General features: G+C 39.1%; 1 protein-coding gene across 2 annotated transcripts; it reads left to right on the forward strand.

Annotated features, from left to right (window-relative positions):
- On the forward strand, positions 1–27,586 carry LOC130917670 (protein phosphatase 1 regulatory subunit 14A-like). 2 transcript variants are annotated; one of them, XM_057839301.1, is made up of 4 exons: positions 1–410; positions 17,740–17,820; positions 20,650–20,682; positions 27,239–27,586. In XM_057839301.1, exons 1-4 carry the CDS (start codon positions 195–197, stop codon positions 27,374–27,376), a joined length of 468 nt encoding a protein of 155 aa, XP_057695284.1. In that variant the 5' UTR covers positions 1–194; the 3' UTR covers positions 27,377–27,586. The 2 variants fall into 2 exon arrangements, with proteins under 2 accessions (XP_057695284.1, XP_057695285.1); XM_057839302.1 differs by having other exon boundaries at positions 17,743–17,820.
- Positions 27,587–27,772: the final 186 nt, after the last annotated feature.

Raw genomic sequence — 27,772 nt, forward strand, 5'->3', positions numbered from 1 at the left:
CGCGCCCGTAGTGTGCATCATTGCACCTGCTCTTTAATATTTTTGTTTTGATATTTTCTGGCACACGTTTCTAATCCCCTAAACAAACAAAAAAACACTCTGTTAGTTTGTCTTCTTAATTTACTCGTTAGAACTTGAAGACTTAAGTTAATTAACCTGAGCTTCAGAAAATTCCACCAACTTGACCATCCCCAATGGCGGCGAACCGAGTGGGGCGGCGGGTCAACAAGGTGTGCAACCACCAGTCACCCAACCGGACCCGCGGCGGCGGAGAGCGTGAGGCGGGCGGCCACAGTCTGCAGCGGCGCCAGGCTCGAGTCACCGTCAAGTACAACCGCAAGGAGCTCCAGAGGAGGTTGGACGTGGAGAAGTGGATAGACTGCGGCCTGGACGAGCTCTACGCGGGCAGGGTGAGTACTGGGACTACCCTGACTGGGCTTGGTTGCCACCAAAACTGCAGCACACAAGAAGTCAGTTTTTACTTTTGCTGTACAACTTAACTACTACCATAAGTATAATTACTGACATTAGTATCACATACTACTACCACCGTATTACTGCAATTACTACTTCTACACTTTCACTAATGCTATAATCAGTCATCCTACCACTAGAGGTGGGTAGTAACGAGTTACATTTACTCCATTATATTTACTTGAGAGTAACTTTTTCAGGAAAATACTTCCAAGAGCAGTTTTACCACAATACCTTTTACTTTTACATGAGACGCCGCTGCTCTGGGCTACACTATAGGGCTGCAGCTATCGAATATTTTATTAATCGAGTATTCGACTGAAAATTCTATTGATTAATCGCGTAATCGGATAAAACATTTTTTTTTTAGGTAAGGAGCCATTATAAATATACACGAGAAAACGACATTTCATCTAATATTGAACCTTTTTGAGTCAATCATTGTCTTTTTTTTCGATGTACATTGTTGAAAACAGCCAACGATTGCATCTCAGAAGTGACTAGAAAAAAAAAACTTTTTTACTGTTTTCACTCAAAAACCTCTAGATCTTATTTTTAAAAAATCGTATTTCTTACCTAAAAATTTAATTACGCTTGATAACACACTATAGCTACAGCTATCGATTATTTTAGTAGTTGATTAATTGATGAACTAGTTAGTTCGAATAATTGAGTAAACATGATAAACATGAAAACATGAAAAAAAAAATTTTTTTAATACCTGAACTAGGCCTCAAATGGTATAAAAATAAAAATAAATAAGGATCTACATATGTAGAACAAAAGAACAATTGGTTAACTTACATAGCAAAACTCCACTAGCTTAAATACTACAAAATTCAAACTTTTTATACATTTATTTTTTTAAACAATGGTCTCAACAAATAGTTCCGACACATATTCCCACAAAAATTGGCGAAGTATACCTTTAAACTAAATTACGAATGCATAAAAAAACATTGGCTCAAACAAAAACCTAGCTTATGTTGGTCTTAACAGGGAGCAGCTGGATTTGACTATGTGAAATGAGGGAGACTAGAGGGCAGTGTATCCACCCAAATCAATCAAACTAAATGCAAACACTTTCAAAAACAAACTATAACAACGCGACTTTAAACGAATACTTGAAGCAGCAAAATATAATTAGAATGTTTTTTTCTTATCGAATACTCGCCTTAATCGCTTAATCTTTGCAGCACAACACTACAGTTGTTACATTTTTCCTCTTTATTCTACATATTCACTCTAATTTAGCCAGTGATGCTGGCAGTGGTTGTCTCAGTTTCACCAATGAGATGTCGCAACAATAACCACATGACTGAATGGCGTACTGCACGCTTCACGTCACTTTCGCTCATTAATATTCATGACATTAGCTAATGTTGCTAAGGGGGGGACAAACGGGGTCTTGTCCCCAATAGTAAATGAATGGAAATAGTGTACGAAGGAGATGTTTACAGAGCTAAACCTACCAATTCTGTCCGAAAACGATGTCCCAGGTGCCAAATTCACTGGTAAAGATGTGGGAGAACATACAAATGTTCAGTTAAAGAGATGGCTTGAGTGTCGAGGGCTGAAGAAGACGGAAAAAAACCAGCCGACCTAAGCATAGCTTTTTTATCGACACCTTTTTCTTACGCCACTGACAATGATATTCTCCTGTTTCAACAATATATCCTTTACCACCATATACCCTATCTATCTTATATATTATATCCTCTGGTTGTCTCGTACCGTTCTTTTGGGCAATTTACATTACATTACATTTTTGTGTAGCAATCGCCAATGCTACTCGTTGACAGCCATCGAACACTTTTAATCTTTTCATTAATAACAAATCTTAATTCTATAATTTATTTACACATCCCCTTACTTATTTTGTTTTATTTTTTTTTTTACAACAGAAAAGGTAACGGTAGCAGTCAGATACCATTTTAATTCTTTTCTGGTCATTCATTGTCAGACAAGCAGCACGGCAAAACGCCTTGCTAAAAAGTTAGTAAAAATATCAAAATGGCTTACCTCTTTGTCCTCTGAAGGACCATGCCAGCACAACAACATGTTTACTGTATATGAAATGTGAATGGCTTCACGTTGCTGGCGTTAAACGTCCGCGTAAGTTGATCCATTTTTCACATTTTTTCCGACGAGTTTTTGGTTTCGGGAAACGTATGAAGAAAACATCCTTCACAAGTTCCATATAAGCAGTGCTTGATCGGCATGTTCGTTTTTGGATGATTACCTGAGAAAAGTAGCAGAAATATAATGGTTTCTATGTGAGGGCGGGTCTATATTATATCCGCTTTACTTCCGCTTTACGATGCGATGTCACGGTCTAAAAATAGCATTCGTGCGGTACACTATTTTACCAATCAGAGGTAACAATGTTTTTTCTCCACTAGAGGGCACTCATGTTCTTTGAATGGGTGACGCTTCATTTTTCTCATCTGAATTCAAAGATTTTGGTGTATTTTTTGGCCTCACGTGGTCATGTAATAGGTTATAGCACAGCATAATAATAACAGTTCATATAGATGAAGTTGTTTTGAGGAGAAAAAATCTAACATAGTAAGCAGTTACTCACAATGTTACTCATTACTTGAACATTCTTTTCAAAGAATACTTTTTTACTTGTACTTGAGTAAATTTTTAATGACTACTTTTACTTTTACTTGAGTAATATTATTTATAAGTAACGCTACTCTTACAAGAATAAATTTTTTGGGCTACTCTACCCACCTGTCTACCACTACCAATAATACAATTATACTACCATAACAATACTACAACTACTAGGAGTACTACTAGACTATTACTGCAACTACAGTACAGGAGAACTAATCCAATTAGTACTACTGCTACTACTATTACTACTACCTTTACTTAACTACCACTACTACAATTTTTAGTACAATTACTGCACTGCGGTTAGTACTACCACACTTCTACTGCAATTAGAACAACCACAACAATACTATGATTACTCCATATATTAGTGCCTCCACTAAATTATTACTACTTCAATTTTTACTAAATATACAATATTACTACTTACTTCTATTAGTATTGTGACCTCTACTACACTAGTATTGCTCAAATTTGTACAAAGCTAGTACACTACCTGGACATTTAACACTACCACTATAATATTAAAGCTTCTCTAATAACTATAACCCTTTCTACAATACAACTACTATTACTGCTTATAACACTCAGATGACTGCTACACCTTCACAAACAATGGTAGTATTTCCGCTACTCTTACATCACTATTACTACAATTATTGGCACTTCACTATTACTGCAATGATCGTAGCATTACTGCATTTAGTACTACTGCAAACAGGACAATTACAGTACAACTCTTAATTCTGCAATTGGTATTACTTCTACGTCTACCAAACTATTTTATTCTTCCTAATTATGACAGTAAGCGATGCAAACGTTGATGATGTGAGTGGTGGAAGAGTTTGTCATCATAAAGAAAAATCAATTGTTAGTTAAACACAAAAAGAAACTGAAGATGGCGAGGATGCGTGCGTAGTAGGAGCAAATTGTTAAAGGTCACAGACGATTGGGAGAGTGGAGACAAAGTGAAGCTGACAGCAGCACATACACAGCTGCAGGCTCACTCGCTGTGTGTCTTTGTGTGTTTGAGTTTGTGTTGCTGTCAAGACATCTAAATGCAAACTACTTTTTGACATCACACGGAGAACATTTTGGTCTATTGAAGTTAGGATGAATATTTTTAACTCATAGCCTGCCGTTGACCATGTTTGTTGATAGACCTCTTCCTCCCACTTTATGTGAATTCGACATCTTTTGCAGTCAATGGCACTGAAATAGGATCATTAAGTGCCAGCCTTCCCAGTTCAAATGGTTTAGACATTTTGACAACTACTACTGCTATCACTAGTGTTAACTCTTTAAAGCTGTAATGTGAAGTAAGGTTGGCCAACCATGTTTTTGAATATCAATAGCTAAACAGTTATAAGCATATTTTCGTTATTTATTTATTTTTTTTTTTATGCAACCCTTCCAGATTCTTTGTTTAACCCATAGCAACGCCCTTGACAACGAAAATGCTTTTCTTCGACAATCTTCGGAAATTACGTCACACCTAGAAGTATGAGGGAAGTCCGCCGTAGAACAGTATTGTTTGTTGAATTGCTTCTCGGTAAGATGCCAAGGCGGTGTGTGGGGATGTTTTGTTCTCACTCAAACGAAGTTGTATGAGTGGCCAAAGGATAGCAGGACACGTAAATGGACATCTTTCGTTCGTACGAAGCGAATGAATTTCACGCCATCATCGAGTAGTGTTCTCTGCTGCAAACACTTTGAAGATGCCTGCTTCCTTAACCGGTCTGCTTATGATCAAGGATTTTCCAAAAAGTAAGTGTTAGTAAGTTTTGGATAGATGACTGATGACTTTGTCAAAGCAGAGCTGCCAACTGTTGTGGAATGACCAGTATAAGCTAGCGACGTTAGCCAAAAGTTAACTCGTGGCAATCCCCGATCATAGTTGTTGTTGCGTTCGCTAGGTTAAGCGTGTTTAAATTGTGCGTCATCTACGATCTTGTCCGAAAGGGTTAATCCACTGTTAATCGGGAAAGGGGTGTGGTTGTGCATATAAGCGGGTCGGCGTCGCGGTAATTCACGGTCACGTTGCAGTAAGAGACACACACCGCCGGTGAGTTTGTGCACATTTGTTTGTATTTGTATTATGTATTTCCACCTTCATGCTTCAAGCATTGCATTGCATTTGTACGGTTCGGCGTTTCTTTCTCGGTGATCGTATGATAGCCTTCTAGTTTGCGTTTCGCGAGAGCCGCTGACAGGTGACAACTTAGCGTGTTGGCATTGAGTCAATCTCGCAGCGAATCAGCGAGCGGCTCAAGTCACGCAGTGAATCATGGGAGATGTAGTCTCAGGACAACACTGAAGTGGTGCTTTGTAATCTGTTCGCTTGTGTGAAAAAACTACATTTCCTCACGCCATTAGACGCCACTTCCTGCCGAGAGCCCCGAGTCGTGTTGTACTGTCAGCACGTTGTGTGTTCGATACATTTGTAAACAAAAAGCTCATAACAAGACACTATGCACGATCCGTTTAAGAGACGCTGGAGTTGTAGGAGGCGAGGAGGAGATCAGTGAGAAGCAAGACTTCGCGGTCGATTGTGGCGGCAGTCCGCTATTATTTTGTTTTCTTATTGTTGCCACAACAAAGTGGAGAAAGCCATCAACGACTCATCTCCTTCTTTCCCTCCAACGTTTTTATATTATTATTTTATATGCACGAGAGCTGCTGGATCTGCCAAAATGAACATGAAGTCTGATTATTTTTTTTTTAACAATGTCATCAGATAGACAAAAACATAAAATTATGTGCAAATGCCTGCATCTTCAAATCATGAAAATAATAACAGCCTATATCTTACCAATCTTGTAACCTCGATGGGTCTTGTATCCATTCCATGTTAGGTAGTACATATAACATATAAATTATTTTTTTCATGCTTTATTTGTTGGACAATGTTTAATTACTTTAATTGTGACCCTATTTGGCATGTGAAGAAATTACTTCACATTACTGCTTTAAGTCAAGCTGCCAACCCTCCAAGTAAAATGTTATTGAGGTAAATTGTCACACGTAATGTTCTCTGTCACATCAGTCTTTCCTGTCCTGTCATTTATTTTGGGTTTCCATCACCGTCAACGGCACTTGACGAGTTAAAAGAATAATGCAATACTTGTCGTAGCACCATCAATGGCACTTAATGAGTTAAAAGAACAAGCTACTTGTAGTAGCCTTTTAATACTTCCACTAATATTACTAAACACCACTACTACAACAGTACTACTAACATCTCCTATGTTTACGATATATATTAACTAGTAATAACTAGGGCTGCAGCTATCAAATATTTTTGTAATCGGGTAATCGACTGAAAATTCTATCGATTAATAGAGTAATCGGATAAAACATTTTTTTTAGGTAAAGAGCAATTATAAATATACATGAGAAAACAAGACATTTCATCTAATATTGAACCATTTTCAGTCAAATTTTCGATGTACATTGTTTTAAAAAGCCAACAATTGCATCTCAGATGTACTCTCGGACCATAGAAGCACTGCCTCGCATCAAAGTCATCCGCCTTAGGTGCGCTATTTTCGGCTTGAATTCCTCGAGCTGAGTCCGATGGCTGGCTGGAGCCCTTGTGGGCATTATTCTTGCTTCGTCATGCTTTTATGCCATTGGCGTAATCACCTATCACTCAAATATGTTGGAAGTAGCGGCCAAGTTGGATCTTTGTGTCAGAATGATTCAATCAAAACTTTCTACTTAAAAAAAAAGTGCCTTCAAAACTTTTAGTACTTCAAATAAAAAATGAGTTAAAAACTTTTCGCTCTCCCCAAAAAGTGACCCTTCAATATAAAAAATCAAAAATATATTAAAAAATATATATATATATCTATATATATATCTATATCTATCTATCTATCTATCTATATATATATATATATATATATATATATATATATAGATAGATAGATAGATAGATAGATATAGATATATATATATAATATATATATATATATATATATATATATATTAAAATATATATATATATATATATATATATATATATATATATATATATATATATATATATATATATATATATATATATATATATATATATTAGAGAAGGGCAATTTTATTTTTGAAAATGATTTTTTCATTGGTTGAAAATAGTTTTTTTTGATTGAAGCATCTTTTTCTGGGATTGAATGATTTAGACACAATTTAAATGTCCTACCCATAATATGGCCCAAACCAAAAAAAGGATTGCTTCAATCAAAGAAAACAGTTTAAATGAAAAATTAAGTGTTCAAATGCAAAATTCTGAGTTTGAAATATTTAATCGCATTCAAAAACCTTTTTTCTATGAATGATTTTTTAAAATTTTTGATTCAAGTGAAGATTTTCCTTCCGAAAATATTTTTTTTTGTTTGAAACAATTTATTTTTGATTAAATAATAAAGGCCCAAATGCAAAACTGCATTACTTCAATCAAAAAAGTTGTTTCAATAAAAAAAAAACTTGACTTCAATCAAAAGAAAAAAATTCAATCAAAGAAAAAGAGTTTTCAAATGCATTTTTTTTTTTAGTTTAAAATTTATTTTTGCATTCAAACACTTTTTTTTTTTTAATTGAAGTGACTTTTTTATTGAAAATATATATTTTGATTGAAGCGAGTTTTTTTTTTTTTGATTGAAGCAAATTTTATTATTTTTTTTTTAATGGAATATTAAAGACACAAATCTACCTGCATAGAAACCTAGCCCTCCGCAGGGCTAACGTTACATGAGCGAGTGATAGCGAGCGACATCTTATTTATTAGCGCTGAGAATCTACTGCTTTAAGATGGCGGCTGTTTACTAATGCCGCCCAGTTTGTCATTTCGCATCTAGTTCTACATACATGTGATATCTATGAGACGCATCAGACGCTACCTGCTACAACCGTAGCATCATGCGGGCATAGTTTTTAGCAACGTCGGAGTAGTTTGTAGCGGCTGTGGTAAGGTATTTTTTTTTAATTTATTGATTTATTTTTATTTTTTTATTGCTTCTTCCTCTACGCACGTGACGTCAGCGCGTTGTCCCGCATTAAAAGTAGTCCGGGCAAAACGTGATGCTTAGAGTTGGCAAAATTAAACGATTCCTCGAGGTGGATAAAATTACTCTGAGTACAGTTTTTAAACTCGAGTTACTCGAGTTGCTGGAGTATTCGTTTCAGCTCTAGTAATAACTCGCCAGCTGTCTTAATATTAAAACACCAGTGTTTCTGCCACTAGTAAAATAATACCGTTATTAGGCCTGTCGCGATAACAAATTTTAGTGTGCGATAATTATTCTCATAAATTATTGCGATATGCGATATTATTGCGCCCCCCCAATTTTTTTAAAACCAATTTACAATAACACAGTGCGAATACAGTATATATCAATAGATCAAGTACACCCATTTAAACACGATAAATATTTACTCTTAAATTCAAATATACTTTTTAAGAAATCACAACTAAAAACAATAGACCCTGCCTCTTAAGTAAAAAACAACAATATTGCTACCGCACAGAAACACAGAATAAATAAAATGTGTTTAAAAAAAAAAAAAAAATTGCACTTAATAACTTAAGCATTTAGGAAAATGAAAACATTTCCTGTCATAGCTTCTGCAATGGTGTTCCATAAGGATGCAACGATACAGTTAAGTCATGGTTCGGTACGAATTTTGATACGGGGGACACGATTTTCGATCCGATTCAATACATTTAATGCTCTGTCAAAAAAAAATAACAATTGTATTTTTTGTTTCTTTTTTTTTTTTTTTTTTTTTTTTTGCTAACGAGCACAAATTAAATTGCCATCATATAAACATGCATTTTAGTGCATAATATTTACGTGCTTACTTCTTACTGATATGAAAAAAAATTGTATAAAAGTGCTGAGAACAATCTTTACTGTTTGTAAAGTGAGGCAGGGCACACCGTTGATTGCTACAGCTCTCTTAGCAGCTAGGTTTACTACATGAGCAAGACATCCTATTTATGGTCCGAATCCATCTGTGTCACGTACTGAATTAACAATATTTGCAACATTATCTATAGTCACTGGTATGGATTGATTTGGCTTTCTTAACCTCATGTGACAAATGACTAGAATTCATCGATGTAGTATATGGACTACATGTCCCATAATCAATCTGGGCTCACGTAGCCAATGGCATGGGACGTAGCACATCTAGTTTGCCATTTCATGATATCTAGTGTGTGCGTGCGCGCAACCGCGCATTAAAAAAGGTAGCAAGCGCCGCTGAAGTCACGTCTGCTCATTACTACACAACACCAGCATGTGACGGCTTTCATAAACAGGACGAGTTTGAAGCACAGCGCTCTTAATTTCATTCAGCTGTTCGTTTTCAAAGTGAGGTTATTCGTAGCAGCCAAGTCGGTTACAATATTTTGGCGGACTTCGTTGTAAATATCCAGCGTTGTGCCGAAAAATAGCCGCCCCGCATGAAATGTCACTCCTGACGGGAGCGCCCACACGTCAACAACACCGGCGCGCCATAGATGGTCCACAGTCACTCCGGAGCACTGACGCGGCCGGTATACGTTGAACAATAGGATATAATGGGAACGATTGGCTCTGGCGCTAGTTTTTGCCGGGCCTGAAACGAAGATGCATTTTGCGCAGTTGGTAACGAACTTTTAACAGCACGTCTGCCGCACGCGCGCACACACGTGCACGTGAGGCGATAAATCGCAGCGGAAAAATTACCGCCTTCATTTTTATATATCGCGCGATAAATGGAATTATTGCATATTGCGACAGGCTTAACCGTTATTATCATTAGATAATACAGTATAATACTTTTTCTATTATGTACAGTATTAGGTAATGGAAATGTTGGAATAAACTGAGTTTGAAGATTATAATGATGTTTGTAATCTCCTCGAATTACATTAAGTGCTTTTCTTTTCCTTTTTTGGAATAGCGTTCACCTGTCAACAAACGCTCCTGAATGTGTTTGATTTAAGGGCGGTGTAGGGCAACGTTATTAACACGTCAGGAAAAGGCAAAAAGATTAACGAGAATTTTGATTGCTAATGTGAGAGTGTAAAAGGTTGTCTTTGTTCATCCTTCTCACACACACACATACAGTCATGCATAATAGATGAAGGTAAGGGGGAAGACAATTATTTGTCCCCTGATATTACCCAGTATACGTGTGTGTAGTTGTGTGTGTGTATGTCCGGTGATAAATAGATAATTACATCTCTCTGTTGTCTTCATTTCCTGTCAAATGTCCCATCTGGGTAGTACGCGCAAGCTCACACACACGCACCAGTCAGCTGACAAATTTGTAACAATGAGTACACGCAGTCACAAAAAGTCGGTAAGCTTACACACAAATACCCAGACACATAGTGTTTGAATACACATACACTCCCACACCCCAAAAGTACAAATTTACATAAATGTATAAAGACTTACACAGACAAATATACTCCCACACAAATATTCAGTAGTGATGTCACGCTTCTAGTTTGGTGATGTCAGACTGATGATGAGCGTGTTTGTCCAGTTAGTGGTCAATCAATGGAAAAATAGAGCAGCCAATCAGGGAAGTAAATGAGAACACACAAAGACAACAAAGAAGACACACGCTAACAGCTATTAGTGCTATTGATTTATGAGCGTCACATCTGCGAGTGAGTGCGCGGGTGTTGTTGGGGGAGTGGTTATGAAGCAGGAGTCCATATGTTACTGCTGACAACACACACACACACAGACACAAACACTACTGCTAATACTACTACTAACACACTTTTACTACTGACTCAATTACTATTACTAATACCTAGAGGTGGGAATCTTTGGGCACCTAACGATTCGATTACGATTCAGAGGCTCCGATTCGATTATAAATCGATTATTGATGCACCACAAACCCCCCACCCCCCACCCTGCCCCGCTTTTCATTTTTTGTACACTAGTTCCCAAATTTTTAAAAAATTCTCTCAGGCTAAACAAACGACTATTTCAGTATCAAGTTAACCGTTAAAAACAGTAAATAAAATACTCAAGTCCCCATTCTGTATCGGCAGCTTCAAACTACATTCAATTAATTTAATGTTGTGAATCAACTGTTAAAGTTATTAAAATTGCTCCTGTTATTCCATAATTTCCTTTCTGTCTACTTTCGACGTGAAAGTTTTAAAACTGTTTCATCATTTAAAGATAGATTTAAGTCAAGATTTTGCTGATTTGTTTTTTTTTTTTTTTTTTACATAAAAAGTAATTAGGTTCGCTACAACAGAGCCTTCTAGAGAAGTCTACTGCTTTAAGATGGCGCCTGTTTACTAGCGCGGGAAAGTCTGTCATTTCGCATCTAGTTCTTGGTACGTGATCTAACACAGCCGTCGACTGTCATTTCACATCTAGTTCTAGATACATGTGATATCTACCATAGCCGTGTGTTGCAGTATGTAGCAACTAGCAACTGGGCGCTGTTTGTAGCGGCTGACGGCCGCAGTCAGGTGTTATTGGTTTGTTTTTTTTATCTAGCGGCATGAGTTTAACATGATATTTACTCTCGGTCCGTTCCTCATTGCGTCCTGAAGACCGCGCTGACTGTGTTTTATTTCCGCTTTACCTGGTATAATTCAATAATCGGAATTTAGATGTTTGTGAATCGTTCTCGAATCTTCCACGGCCGAATCGCGAATAATCTAAGAATCGGAAATTTCGCACGCCTCTACTAATACTCCTACTATGACAGATAGCTAATATTAATTTATTGACTGCCATTGACAGCTATAGACATCTAATCCATTTCAACTAGGAGAAGGATTGTTTTAGTAGCCTGGTACTCCAGACTCACCGCTGTTCCAGCTATTGAGTCTGGCCACCATTAAGCGGATAAAATTTCCAGGGCGGAGCAAGCCACAGCCAACAGACAGCGGAGTGGACCAATCAGCAACGGGCGAGACGAGGGACTTGTGCGCGGAAGTAAACATACGAGGAGAGCGGAGTTTATTCAACATGGCTAGCGCGAGACAGACTGTTGTCAATGACTTGTGTCGATGTGTTTTTGGTAATTTAAAACTGATTTTACCGTGGATTGGAACATATTCTCGGCTCTCCTGTTCGCCATCTGTGTTGTTGTGGAGACGACTTCCGACACGGAAGAGTGACGTTGCTCGTTAAGAACACGTCACGCAAATAAACGAATCTGATTTGTCGATTGATTTTGTACTTGCTCGAGAGGCCGTTAATGGGCTGGGTCCCAGACTATACTCTCAGTGTTTGAAAAACACAGGGAGAACAGTTTGGCCGTGCCAGGCAATTGTTTTAGTGCTATTGACGGTGATGGACATCCAATTCATTATAATTGGAAGGGGCTGGCAGTGAATGATCCAGTACAAAGACCGGTGGATTGGACATCTATTGCTGTCAATGACAGCCAATTAGTTGATAGTACCATTAGTACAACTACATCTACAAATAGCGGACTACAGTATTACTCATTGCACTACTGAGCACTACGAGCCCCCCCCCCAAAAAAAGATTTAAAAAAAAAAAAAACTGTTATTTTTTTAAACTAGTATTTTTTATACAAATTCATCATTGTATATTAAAATTAAGGTGCTCAAAAAGTGAAACTTATTTTGTATTTTAATGAAAAATAGTACCTAAAAACCATCAACATCTAGGACTCTTTTTAAGGGACTGTTCAAAGTCTGCCCACCTAGTCAGTTTGTATCTGTATATTGTTATTGTCGATTAAAAATGACACGGCTGATCACTGAAAATGAACTAATCTTTTTTCCCCGCTTTGAAATTGCCCAGCCTTAATAACTACTACTGACGCACACTCTTACGATTAGTATTTTGACCACTACTACAAGAAGCTAATTACTGCTACTATTACAATCAAGACCACTACCACTATCTGTACTATTTACATTAGAACTACTATTACTTGTTCTTCTTCTCTATTCCTCTTAATTTTTGCAAAATTACTAAACTACTACTTCTACTAGAGCCGGAAAATTTACCGTTACAGAAATTCTTCACAATGACCGACGTAATTTTGACCATGTCGGTAAATTTGGTAATTTAATGAAACAAGAAATTATAGTCTTTTTATGCCGCTTTGACTCTGTTGTTCAGCTATGTTCATTCCCCTTTAAGAAAGCAGTCAGTGGGCTTACCTATGAAGTCACGTCACATGGTTATCAGGAACTCAAAACAAACAGAAGCCTGGTAGGCTAATGCTTGCGGCTAACGCTAGCAGCTATCGCTACAAGCAAACGTGATGGAGTCGGGCTTAAGAGAGTGTCGCCAAACTTTCACCCGACAAGTAGACTCTTGGCAGCTTTCAAACGGGCTTTCACCCGCTTTCCTCCCTGGTTCTCACGATTTCAGGAGTGGGTGCTTTCTACTGGTAGCCAGGCTATAGGCTAACGCTAGCGGCTAACACTATAAAATAAACGTGATGGAGTCGGATAGCGGCTCTAACCTTGTCAAAACAGCTTAACTTAATGAGTGGATTGGGCACGGACTGCATCTAGCAATTAGTATGTTGCGTTCTTTTGTATCTGTGTGTATGTTTGATTTCTTTGATATCTTTTATTAGGGTAAAGTATTCAGCATAAATGATCAGTGTTGTTAATCTTACTTTAAAATAGTAATTAATTACAGTTAAAAATTACTTTTCCCAAAGAGTAATTGCGTTAGTAACTGTTACCTGAATGTAAGAGTAATTAGTTACATGGCAAAGAAACTGGTGATAATTTTCATGTTTTTCTTTTCTCCCCAAAAATAAACAGGTCACACAATGTGAAGTTTAAAGGGTTTTTGGGACAATTGGCCCAAATTGGCCCATGCCCAATTCTTTACCCTAAACTTAACTAGACACAGGGGTATTGCCGATATTGCGATAACTAGATAGTAACCTTTGCTATGCGTGGAAGTCATTTAATGTTGTGAATCAACCGTCAAAGTTGTTAAAATTGCTCCTGTTATTGCATTAGTTCCCTTCTGTCTATTTACGAAATGTGTAAGTATTAAAGCTGTTTCATCATTTAAAGATAGATTTAAGTTTTGCCGATTTAGGAGCATTTTCGATAAAAAGTTACTCAGGTTCGCTAGGAAGGTTCTCTGCAACAGAGCCTTCTTTAGAAGTCTACTGCTTTAAGATGCGGCTGTTTACTAACGCTTGTAGTTCTTTATTATGTGTGTTACTAATGCCGCCGTGTCTGTTATTTGCATCTAGTCTGTAGATATGTGATATCTACCGAAGCATCATGTGAGCGTAGTTTGTAGGCTATCGGCTACAGTCAGGTATTATTGGAGCCACCTCGCCACCATCGCGTTTGCAAAGGCATCACCCTCCCTTGCCTCCTCCCCACTCCTGCTCTGCTTTCTCGTGTCCGTGAATCTGTCTTTTTCACTTTTCTCGCATCAGTCAACCAACATCGTAAAGCATAGTAGCGCACGGCTTTCCCGCCTCAGTAAAAATAATTAATTAAATTACTCACTACTGAAGAAAATAAAGCCGTTAGTAACGCCGTTATATTCTAACGCCGTTATTAACAACACTGTAAACGATAATGTAACAGAAGCCTATAATATAATACGTTTAATGGTCACAGCTATTTTTCTGTGTGTGCTTGCTTCATTCTGTGTCATTACTGCCACTATAAAATCTTAAATGTTTCATTGGCAAAAGAGCAATATAGCTTTAATATGTGTGTGTGTGTCTGTTTGTCTGTCTGTGTGGGGGGTGCATGTGTGCGTGCATGTATTAAAAAATGTTCTGGGGAAAGTAACCTGAAACCTTGAAGTAAACACTTGTGTTGAGTAATTATGTCACAGCAGCCATTAACAGTAAGTTGTCTGTTTGAAGTGTTTTGTTCAAACTAAGTCATTTGTGTCACAATGACATGTTTGCACAGTCGTCCTATCGATTTTTATAATGTTGTACATTGTTCAAGGCATAAAAGCTGTTATAAATGTTCATACTTGAATTCTTATGATTTACAAGGAATTTTTTTATACTTAATGTTTAGACTGCATGTACAATTGTTTAAATATGTAAATTGAAATTGTGTAAATAAATCAACGAGAAACCGATAATTTGTATTTCACGTATTCATTCAGATTTTCAAATTATATAACAGTCCGCTAGGGCGAATTTATCCTCATTTATTGTTATCCAGGTAAATCTGTTCAATTTACCGTAATACGTACTTTAGGCCATATCGCCCAGCCCTAACTACTACTACTTATAATATTGAAACATATTCATGACGTTTTTGTCATCTTTATCGTAGCTTTTTTTTCCCCCAGTGTGTACCTTCCCCCACACTGCATGCTCCCGCATACACGTCTCATAACCGGCGCACACAAAGAAGTCAGCATTAACCTAACGAGGTCAAATGGAGCTTCTATTATGGACCAACACACAGATTAGTGTGCGTGTCTTTGTGTCTGTGTGCAGAGACATTGCTGACACCACAAATCAGTCCTTGAAAAACAATCCAAACATCAGTTGTATGTGATGACATCATACTGATGTCTGCAGCAGATAAACGACAGGGGGTGGAGCCTAGCACAAAAAAGACACACACAAACACACACAGACCTGTCACACGTGTCCTCTGGAATAGAGACCATATATGGACTGAACAGACTGGGAGAAAGTAACACGAAACAGTAATGAGACTAAGGAATGGCAAATAAAAACCCACAATGTGTGTCTGTGTGTGTGAGAGAAAGCGAGCGAAAGAGAAAAGTAAACACACACGTGCAAATGATGATATAAAACATACAGTGGGGCAAATAAGTAGTTTGTCAACCACCAATTGTGCAAGTTCTCCTACTTGAAAAGATTAGAGAAGCCTGTAATTGTCAACATGGGTAAACCTCAACCATGAGAGACAGAATGTGGAGAAAAAAAAAGAAAATCACATTGTTTGATTTTTAAAGCAAATCATAGTGGAAAATAAGTATTTGGTCAATACCAAAAGTTATATCTCAATACTTTGTTATGTACCCTTTGTAGGCAATAACGGAGGCCAAACGTTTTCTGGAACTCTTCACAAGCTTTTCACACACTGTTGCTGGTATTTTGGCCCATTCCTCCATGCAGATCTCTTCTAGAGCAGTGATGTTTTGGGGCTGTTGTTGGGCAACACGGACTTTCAACTTCCGCCACAGATTTTCTATGGGGTTGAGATCTGGAGACTGGCTAGGCCACTCCAGGACTTTGAAATGCTTCTTACGAAGCCACTCCTTTGTTGCCCTGGCTGTGTGTTTGGGATCATTGTCATGCTGATAGACCCAGCCACGTCTCATCTTCAATGCCCGTGCTGATGGAAGGAGATTTTCACTCAAAATCTCTCGATACATGGCCCCATTCCTTCTTTCCTTTATACAGATCAGTCGTCCTGGTCCCTTTACAGAGAAACAGCCCCAAAGCATGATGTTTCCACCCCCATGCTTCACAGTGGGTATGGTGTTCTTCGGATGCAATTCAGTATTATTTCTCCTCCAAACACGAGGACCTATGTTTCTACCAAAAAGTTCTATTTTGGTTTCATCTGACCATAACTCATTCTCCCAGTCCTCTTCAGGATCATCCAAATGCTCTCTAGCGAACCGCAGACGGGCCTGGACGTGTACTTTCCTTAAGCAGGGGGACACGTCTGGCAGTGCAGGATTTGAGTCCCTGGCAGCGCATTGTGTTACTGATAGTAGCCTTTGTTACTGTGGTCCCAGCTCTCTGTGGGTCATTCACTAGGTCCCCCCGTGTGGTTCTGGGATTTTTGCTCACCGTTCTTGTTATCATTTTGACACCACGGGGTGAGATCTTGCATGGAGCCCCAGATCGAGGGAGATTATCAGTGGTCTTGTATGTCTTCCATTTTTTAATAATTGCTCCCACAGTTGATTTCTTTACACCAAGCGTTTTAACTATTGCAGATTCAGTTTTCCCAGCCTGGTGCAGGTCTACAATTTTGTCTCTGGTGTCCTTCGACAGCTCTTTGGTCTTGGCCATCGTGGAGTTTGGAGTGTGACTGACTGAGTTTGTGGACAGGTGTCTTTTATACTAATAATGAGTTAATACAGGTGCCATTAATACCGGTAATGAGTGGAGCCTCGTTAAACCTCGTTAGAAGAAATTAGACCTCTTTGACAGCCAGAAATCTTGCTTGTTTGTAGGTGACCAAATACTTATTTTCCACTCTAATTTGGAAATAAATTCTTTAAAAATCAGACAATGTGATTTTCTGTTATTTTTTCCACATTCTGTCTCTCATGGCTGACGTTTACCCATGTTGACAATTACAGGCCTCTCTAATATTTTCAAGTGGGAGAACTTGCACAATTAGTGGTTGACTAAATACTTATTTGCCCCACTGTACCTGCACCTGCTACTGTCAGCTTCATGGCACTGCTGTAGTGTTTGTCTCCCTCTGTAGGCACACGCAAGACGTGCTTGTAAACAGACTTCTATCTCTTTGACTGCCATTAAACGTCCAATCCTTTTGAACTGGGAGGGGCTTTTATCTCAGAGACCCATGCCACTCATTTTGCTATGCTAGGTGACATTTGACCAGTTTGTTATTCTTGTGGACTTACTTTGGTTGTTGTTGTTGTTGTTGCTGCTGATGATGAGGAGGAGGACATGCCAGAGGAGGTGAACATTGACGATCTACTAGACTTGAAGACAGATGCTGAGAGGAGGCAACGACTGCAGGTGATGTAATTCTCTGTGAATTTTTTAATATTTGTATAATATACACTAGTGCTTTGCGATATTGAAAAGAAAGATCTTATCACGAAATGGTCGTTAATATAGCATCATAATAATGATATGCCACGATTTAATACATTTTAAATTTTGGGGTGAAAATTTATTTAAAAGTTAAAATTATTTAAAAGTTATATTGACTTTTAAGATGACTTTATATTCAGGCTCATCAATGTGATTGGGGTTTAATGTCTTTAAGTGGCCTCTTAATTGATTTGCCTTCCTGCTATCCGCCGCAAACATTTTAAGACACAATAAAGAGACTGATCTTTCTTCATCTCCCACTGTGTTAAAAGCCAAACACTACATACGCGTCGTCATATTTCCTCGTCTTTGCTTTTCATATCTCCAGTGCTCTTTGCTGTGTGTTCTTGTTTGGTTCAAAAATACTGCACACTCTGAAAATGAGAGTGCCATGGCCCCCCACTAAGCGTATGTGCAATGACACTTTATTCTAGTACAGCAAAAAATTATGTTCTCCGAGGTCACATCATTTCCCCCCCCCACCCCAGCATCGCTGGTGCGCTCTCTACTATTTGAGAAGTACTGAGTTAGCATAATGCAGTGTTTCCCATAGGATTTTTTGAAACTGTGGTGGTGGGCTGCATCGGAGTCGGACAGCCTCACCATGTCGTGCCACGGCGAATTTTTTTTTTTTTTCTTCATAATTTTTTTCCCCCAAGAAGAACCATAACAAAGATATATTTGAAATATTTCATTAGCTAGGCTAATGTTATAGCTCTCCGCTACGGTATATGTATGTAAAATGCGTAGCTGATTACAGCTACGTTACCCTATGTAATAATGCAACTTTTTTTTCTCGTAGCAATAGTACGACTTACATCTCGTAGTGACTCAGGGTTGGCAACCCAAACTGTTGAAAGAGCCATATTTGACCCCCCCCCCAAAAAAAACTGATACAGTATGTCTGGAGCAGCAAAAAAATTCAAAGCCTTGTACAAGCCTTATAATTATCAATACTAGCTATATTAGCCTAGTATAAAAATGACTAAGTTGGCTAGAAATACATAATTAGCCTTCATGATTAAATGTTTATTTTCCCTGCAGTGGATCCTATAGCGCACCACGTGACTACTCTGTTGTACGATGCGACCACAAGTTTAACTTCATTACAGTATTAATGAATTGAAAGAATGTTTGTGTCATGTTTGTCCTCTTAGAAATCCTATTAAAACAAAAAATATATTTCCCTCCCCCATCTTTTTCCATTTAAAAAAAAAAAAAAAAAAAGCAGCGCTAAAGAGCTGCATGCAGCCCGAGAGCCGCGGGTTTCAGACCGCCGTCGTAGTCCTCCTTTTTCCTTTTTATTTGACCCTCGTAAGTACTACATTACCACAACAATAACAGTCCTTCTGTGAACTGACCCATTTACAGGACTGGGGGAATTCTAATAGCCGTGTAAAGAGTTTTACTTGATTTGGTGAGAAGGTGAATAGTTTTTTCCCCGTTGCTCGTGAACTAAATTTCCACACAAACGAACATCGAGGTACCATTAACTTAGCAAGGAGAGGTATGAGAGTCATTTTTTGAGTGTCCGAGAGCTCGCGAAATTGGGGGGGGGCGCATTTATCAAAGTTTCGTCAGCCATAATTTGTCTGAAGTTGGCGCGCCGGTGTTGTGCAGAAAAACAATAACAAAATAACAGCGTGCTGCTAAGACATGCGACCGCTATCTCTCGCTATCTCGCTCGTTCTCCCATTCTTCCTACTCGTTCCCCTTGCGTCTCTTAAATAAATAAATAAATAAATAAAATACTACTCTAAAATGCTACTCTACTACCCGCGAGAGCACGCGCGGGTAGTAGAGTGGAGTGGGCTACAGCTGTGTAATCGGCTGACTGACGCATCTGATTATTATCTTCTTTTTTTTATTCGGCGGGGGGGGGGGGGGCAAACGAGACTGTGGCGGGCCCAAACGAGACTGTGGCGGGCCGCCACAGTCTCGTTCATTTGTGGGAAACACTGTAATGTAATAAATAGAGGCGTGTGACATTTCCGATTCTAAAATTATTCGCGATTAGGTCGTGGAAGATTCGAGAACGATTCACAAACATTCAAATTCCGATTATTGAAATATGCCAAATAAAGCGAAACTAAATCATAGCGCGGTCTTCGGGATGCAGTTAGGAACGGACCGACAACTTATGCCAAAAAAAAACCCAATAAAACCTGACAGCAACTCTAATTCCCACCTCTTAATTATAAATTTGTTTATATTAATATTAAGACACAATGTGTTGTCTATTTTCCGTGTGGATTATATGTGTTTTAATTTTCAATCGGCAGGGGTTCCCAAACCCGGTCCTCAAGAGCCCCTTTCCAGCTTGTTTTCCATGTCTCCCTCCTCCAACACACCTGAATCAAATAATTAGTATCGTTATCAGGCTCCTGCAAAGCTTGCTGATGACCTGATCATTTGATTCGGATGTGTTAAAAGAGGGAGACATGGGAAACAAGCTCGATAGGGGCTCTCGAGGACCGGACTTGGGCACCTCTGACGTACGCTATTGCGAGCAGAGAGAGACGTCTAGAGGCCGATTGGTGGTACTACATGGAATCCCATCAATGTAGCAAATTAGCCAAAATTTAGTGCGATCTGCTGACGTGCACTGCAGGAACAGGTCGACGATGACGATAGAAAAGTTTTGGCGATATATATCGTCATATAGTACAGCAATTGGGTAATTACTACTACTACTGCAACTATAATCATCAATATTTCTGTGTTGTGCCCTTGTGTGTGTACCTGTTCTAGGAGATTCTTCAGTCTTGCAACAACAACACAGAGGTGAACAAAAACACCCCCTTATACAAAATGTTTTTTTCATTTAGCTGTATCATGTAAATTGACTTACTTGCAGGTTTTTCAAGTCTGTATTGCCACTCCCAGCTGAAGTTTGGTTTCAAACTAAACAGAAAACAAAAGAATCACATGTTGTGGATGTTTGCAAATTCGTCTCTTCTGTGAATTTGTTTTTAGAGTCAAATCTCCTTTTCATTAATAAAAAAAAAAAAATCTTGCTTATTACGTTTATAATTTTGGGAAAAACATGTCCACACCTGGATACCTTACGGTAATATTGTAGCCTACATGACCTGAAATGTGATGTCTACGTATACGCCAGGTCTTGGTTATCTAGAATAGTCACTTGACCTATAGATGGTCAAAACTCATTTGCTAAAAATAGTTTGGACATTTTTCTTTTATGAGGGAGCGGCTGCAATAGATTAACTCATTTACCACAGTTTGGTGATAGACTTCCAATCTATTGTAACTGGTCAAAATGGTTTGGATGTCTACAGGGGTGAAAGTGGTTAGAATTTCTTGCCAGAACTCCCTGTCAAGAATGTCGCCACAGAGCCAGAATTTTTTTTTTTTTTTTTTTGGAGGGGGGGTTCGAACCTCCTAAAACCACTGAAATGCAGATAAAACTGCTTTTGGCAAAGTTATTCCTATAACACATACAAAAAAAAAATCATTTTCGTTCAAAATAGTATTTTTTCAAAGATTTGCAAAATAAATCAACAACAACAGAAGTAATCCCAAACTCCATCTAATTCGCCCCTCCACATTTCCTAAATGCAAATCCTCAATTTTAACAAATTAAGAACATTGGATGTACATTAAAATTGAAGCTAATGTAAACGTTTTCCTTTTTCTTTTTTTTCTTTTTTTTAAATAATAAAGATATATCCTAATTTTCGCACTATAAGGTGCACTTGACTATAAGCCGCAGCCCACCAAATTTGGCACGAAAATGGCATTTGTTCATAGATAAGCCGCACTGGACTATAAGCCGCAGCTGTCCTCAGTGTATCATGGGATATTTACACCAAAAGATATTAACCGGTACAACCTTATTTGACAGCGGCATCATACGACCGACTGTCATAAGACGAAATGAACCATCATTAAACTTTGAACAAATTACTGCAAAGCTTTATTGCTTCATTTGGCCATCACTGCTCCCTTGGGGGAGAGTGTCAACCTCTGCTGCCACCTGCTGTTGACTGTTGTCATCCAACATGCCTCTTAGCATGCATTGCAGCACTACAGATGTAAATAACAATCAAAAATCATGTTCTGTGCTAATTATTTCTTCAGTTACTGTTCCAATTGTTTCATCAGTTGCTAGTTATTGTATTTGCTAACACTTTATTTGACAGTGGTGCCATAAGACTGTCATTACACAATCATAATTATGAAATGTCTCTGTCCTGAGCATTCATGAATGGTTATAACAGATGTCATTCAGTGTTATCCGGCAAATGATCTCACTTTTGAATGGATGCAAAAGATCCAAGATGGGCAAAAATTGAGTTAGTGACATAATTTGCCAAATGACACTTAATGACATAAGCATTCAGTAATGTCCATAATAGTGTCATGTCATAATTTTGATGATCTTATGACAGTCTTATGACACTGCTGTCAAATAAAGTGTTACCTAAAAAAATCAACAAATAAGCCGCACTGGACTATAAGCCACAGGTATCAAAATGAAGGAAAAAAGTAGCGGCTTATAGTCCGAAAATTACGGTAACTAACATACAGTACAGGCCAAAAGTTTGGACACACCTCATTCATCCATCCATCCATCCATTATCTTCCGCTTGTTCCGGGGTCGGGTCGCGGGGGCAGCAGCTTTAACAGGGAAGCCCAGACTTCCCTCTCCCCAGCCACTTCAACCAGCTCCTCTGGCAGGATCCCAAGGCGTTCCCGGGGCCTCCCCGGTGGGACATGCCCGGGACACCTCTCCAGGGAGGCGTCCGGGAGGCATCCGAACCAGATGCCCGAGCCACCTCAGCTGGCTCCTCTCTACGCGGAGGAGTAGCGGCTCGACGCCGAGTCCCTCCCGGATGACCGAGCTTCTCACCCTATCTCTAAGGGAGAGCCCAGACACCCTGCAGAGGAAAACATTTTGGCCGCTTGTATCCGGGATCTTGGTCTTTCGGTCACGACCCAAAGCTCGTGACCCTAGGTGAGGGTAGGAACGTAGATCGACTGGTAAATCGAGAGCTTTGCCTTTCGGCTCAGCTCCTTCACCACTACGGACCGGTGCAGAGTCCGCATTACTGCAGACGCTGCACCGATTCGCCTGTCGATCTCCCGCTCCCCTCCTACCATCACTCGTGAACAAGACCCCAAGATACTTGAACTCCTCCACTTGGGGCAGGATCTCATCCCCACACCTCATTCAATGCAACACAAATGAAGGTCCCTACCCCACTGATAAAACAATAAATTCCAATAATCAACCCTGAAAACTCCCTCTTTAAGCTCATCAAGAGAATAGCAAGAGTGTACAAAAAATAATCGGAGTAAATAGAGGCTACTTTAAAGATACAAGAATATATATGTTTTTAGTTATTTCACCTGTTTTTACTAAGTACATACAGTGCCTTGCAAAAGTATTCGGCCCCCTTGAATCTTGCAACCTTTCGCCACATTTCAGGCTTCAAACATAAAGATATGAAATTTAATTTTTTTGTCAAGAATCAACAACAAGTGGGACACAATCGTGAAGTGGAACAACATTTATTGGATAATTTAAACTTTTTTAACAAATAAAAAACTGAAACGTGGGGCGTGCAATATTATTCGGCCCCTTTACTTTCAGTGCAGCAAACTCACCCCAGAAGTTCAGTGAGGATCTCTGAATGATCCAATGTTTTCCTAAATGACCGATGATGATAAATAGAATCCACCTGTGTATAATCAAGTCTCCGTATAAATGCACCTGCTCTGCGATAGTCTCAGGGTTCTGTTTAAAGTGCAGAGAGCATTATGAAAACCAAGGAACACACCAGGCAGGTCCGAGATACTGTTGTGGAGAAGTTTAAAGCCGGATTTGGATACAAAAAGATTTCCCAAGCGTTAAACATCTCAAGGAGCACTGTGCAAGCCATCATATTGAAATGGAAGGAGCATCAGACCACTGCAAATCTACCAAGACCCGGCCGTCCTTCCAAACTTTCTTCTCAAACAAGGAGAAAACTGATCAGAGATGCAGCCAAGAGGCCCATGATCACTCTGGATGCACTGCAGAGATCTACAGCTGAGGTGGGAGAGTCTGTCCATAGGACAACAATCAGTCGTACACTGCACAAATCTGGCCTTTATGGAAGAGTGGCAAGAAGAAAGCCATTTCTCAAAGATATCCATAAAAAGTCTCGTTTAAAGTTTGCCACAAGCCACCTGGGAGACACACCAAACATGTGGAAGAAGGTGCTCTCGTCAGATGAAACCAAAATTGAACTTTTTGGCCACAATGCAAAACGATATGTTTGGGGTAAAAGCAACACAGCTCATCACCCTGAACACACCATCCCCACTGTCAAACATGGTGGTGGCAGCATCATGGTTTGGGCCTGCTTTTCTTCAGCAGGGACAGGGAAGATGGTTAAAATTGACGGGAAGATGGATGCAGCCAAATACAGGAACATTCTGGAAGAAAACCTGTTGGTATCTGCACAAGACCTGAGACTGGGACGGAGATTTATCTTCCAACAGGACAATGATCCAAAACATAAAGCCAAATCTACAATGGAATGGTTAAAAAATAAATGTATCCAGGTATTAGAATGGCCAAGTCAAAGTCCAGACCTGAATCCAATCGAGAATCTGTGGAAAGAGCTGACGACTGCTGTTCACAAACACTCTCCATCCAACCTCACTGAGCTCGAGCTGTTTTGCAAGGAAGAATGGGCAAGAATGTCAGTCTCTCGATGTGCAAAACTGATAGAAACATACCCCAAGCGACTTGCAGCTGTAATTGGAGCAAAAGGTGGCGCTACAAAGTATTAACGCAAGGGGGCCGAATAATGCACGCCCCACTTTTCAGTTTTTTATTTGTTAAAAAAGTTTAAATTATCCAATAAATTTTGTTCCACTTCACGATTGTGTCCCACTTGTTGTTGATTCTTGACAAAAAAATAAAATTTTATATCTTTATGTTTGAAGCCTGAAATGTGGCGAAAGGTTGCAAGGTTCAAGGGGGCCGAATACTTTTGCAAGGCACTGTATATATGTTTTTAGTTATTTCACCTGTTTTTACTAAGTACATAGTTCCACACATGTTCATTTATACTTCTTTTACGTTCAGTGAGAATTAACAATGACACTTGACGAGTCTAAATAAATGATGGACAGTAGATCAAATAAACAAGCCTCTTCAACTCTTTCCTTTCTTGTAAAGAGCTGATCAAATTTCTGTTGCATTGCTTTTTTATTGCATCAATTTACCAAGCGTTTTTTATTTTTTAATTTTTTTTTTTACATAGTGTTCTGTCCTACTTTTGATGAATCATAAAGCTGCAACGCACACATGCACTCATGTTCAAAATTACACACATATTAACAATAAACATTTTACACAAAACAATTGGTTTGGTGATCATACGTTCCTCCAGTACAATCAATATGTAAATTTAGTAAATCAAATCAGCCCAGTCTGCATAATAAAGTCCGCTAGCTTAGATGCTACGAATGCTAATGTATTCACTAGTGATGGGTCCAGTGATAGTAATGCGCCGGCGCCTGCGCCGAGCTCATGGAGCAACCCCTGCGTCGGTGCGCGTATCGCTACAAGGAAATCACGTGACTGATGCATGAAGTCATTGAACTGTGTCGACACAGTCATGACGCGGCAAACTGGTTCAAAAGGAAGAGCGTCTGTCAACGCGATGGAGCTGCTGAAACAATCCAAATCTCACGGTTACTTCCTCGTTGTCTACATGCTGTGGAAATGAACGTAACTCTGGGAAAATGCACTTGTCATCTTCCATTCAAAATACAATTAATTTTAAGGTAACTCTTAGTTTATTTGTGTGACGGTTACACGCGGGTCCGTCATTTGCGGTGCGTGGAAATAACCGTTTTCATGCCTTCAAGAAAACTTGACGGAATTTAACCTGCTAGCATAGTGGTCAGAGCACTCGCCTTTCATCCTAGACACGTCGTACGCGCAGGTACGAGTCCTGGTCTGAACATGTTGAACCGATCGCTTCGCGCGGCTCTAACAACACTAGATATTTTATTAACGTTGTTTTTTTTTGCAGGTGTCGCATTTGTACTTTCAACCTGTCATATACAAACAGTAGCCCCCTCCTCAATCCTGAAGCATTATTGGGCCAAGCATGAGAATGAAGTTTCTGATAACCCCAAGATAAACACAGGTATAGAGCCATTCCTTTACTTTCCCACAGTAGCTTTTTTGGTAATTCATTAGAAATCAGTAATTAAGCTATAATTTATTTATCGTCCACTTCAAAAAAATTTTTTTGATGGGCTATGGTAGCACTTAGATGACGAAGTGGGGAGTCAAGGAGGCAATGCAACTGTCGATGAAATTGCAAAAGTGCAACGATGACACACAATGCAGATTTTCTTCAATGCTGGAGGAGCCAATGGACGTATTATCCAAACCTCTTTCAACTGGCTAAGAAATTCTTGTGCATGCTGGCATCGTTGGTTCCATGCGAGTGTGTGTTGTCCACAGCAGGTGAAATTGCTTGTTTATGATAAATAAAAAGGAACCAACGAAATTTTAAACATAAAAAAAATGTTTTTGAATAAAATTTTATCAGAACAAAAAGTCAACAAGCATCCTCATTCACCCATTCATTATTACTTACATTTTCACATTATAATATATGTTCACATAATATAAAAATATGGAATAATGCAATATGAATGCAAAGACTTAAATAATTTGATGTTACTATGTCGTCAATTCAGTGTCAGTCTGTCAAGTGGGTTGCCTATAGGGATTTTTTATGTCCAGCAGGTGTCAGTATTCAATGACACAGTATCCACACTGTGTCAGCACAGTGTGTCACTGTGTCGACACGCTTCATGAGGTCTCACGGACCCATCACTAGTATTCACGCTTCTCTCATAGCAAATTGCTAAACATAACCAAGCAAACAGTATCTCCACGCTTAACCACAAATGCCAAAACCAACATACATCAACTGAAACAACACACAGCTTCAAGTGGGCCGAACCAGAGTAAGTAGCTGTCCCATAGCCATGTCAGAAACATCTGCTTCTCAGTCAGAAAAGGCAAGGGTTCAGACACACCCAACTCCGCCACCAGAGAGCATCATTTGACAAAATACAATACTTTATGCAAACCATCAAACAAAGGATTTTGACAGTTGCCATCATATTTTCGGGATCAAAGTACCGTCGGAACGGCGTTCCGGGTCGAAAACTCATGCCGGTAAGGAGATCCGGCTCGCTCTGGTCCACTTTCACCCCTGGATGTCTATCACTGTCAATAGCAGCCATTGGGTAAACATCATTTCAAATAATCTGTACATACTTTTTCTCTCGACAGGCGTTTATCAGCGACCTGGTGGCCAAACTTCACGGCCTCCAGAAGCAGGAGGAGCTGCACAACGATGGTATCGACCTACCGCAGCTACACATATACCCCGCCCGGACCGGATCGGGTGACAGGGAGGTGCTGCACTGAGGCAGTGAGCAAACCGCTTAAGTTAACCCTGGGACCTGGACTGTAAAACAAGCACACCCGAAGCCCGCACACACCCACATCCCAGTGTTTTGAGTCTGAACATCCAACAAAACAAATGCTCCCTCAAAATACAGTGGTATGAAAAAGTATCTGAACCTTTTGGAATTTGTCACATTTCTGCATAAAATCCCCATCAAATGTGATCTGATCTTTGTCAAAATCACACAGATGATAAAACAGTGTCTGCTTTGACTAAAACCACCCAAACATTTATAGGTTTTCATATTTTAATGAGGACAGTATACAAACAATGACAGAGGGGGGCGGGGGGGGGGGGTAAGTAAGTGAACCATCACATTTAATATTTTGGTTTTGTAAATTGTTTGGTAAAAATTG

Source organism: Corythoichthys intestinalis, chromosome 6 (assembly GCF_030265065.1).
Source record: "Corythoichthys intestinalis isolate RoL2023-P3 chromosome 6, ASM3026506v1, whole genome shotgun sequence".
NCBI lineage: Eukaryota > Metazoa > Chordata > Actinopteri > Syngnathiformes > Syngnathidae > Corythoichthys > Corythoichthys intestinalis.

Excerpts from the sequence above, each read along its gene's own strand:
- LOC130917670 (XM_057839301.1), top strand. The coding sequence starts at position 195 with ATGGCGGCGAACCGAGTGGGGCGGCGGGTCAACAAGGTGTGCAACCAC. Across the intron at positions 411-17,739 it reads ACGAGCTCTACGCGGGCAGG|GAGGAGGACATGCCAGAGGA; the intron begins GTGAGTACTGGG and ends GCTGATGATGAG. Across the intron at positions 17,821-20,649 it reads AGAGGAGGCAACGACTGCAG|GAGATTCTTCAGTCTTGCAA; the intron begins GTGATGTAATTC and ends TACCTGTTCTAG.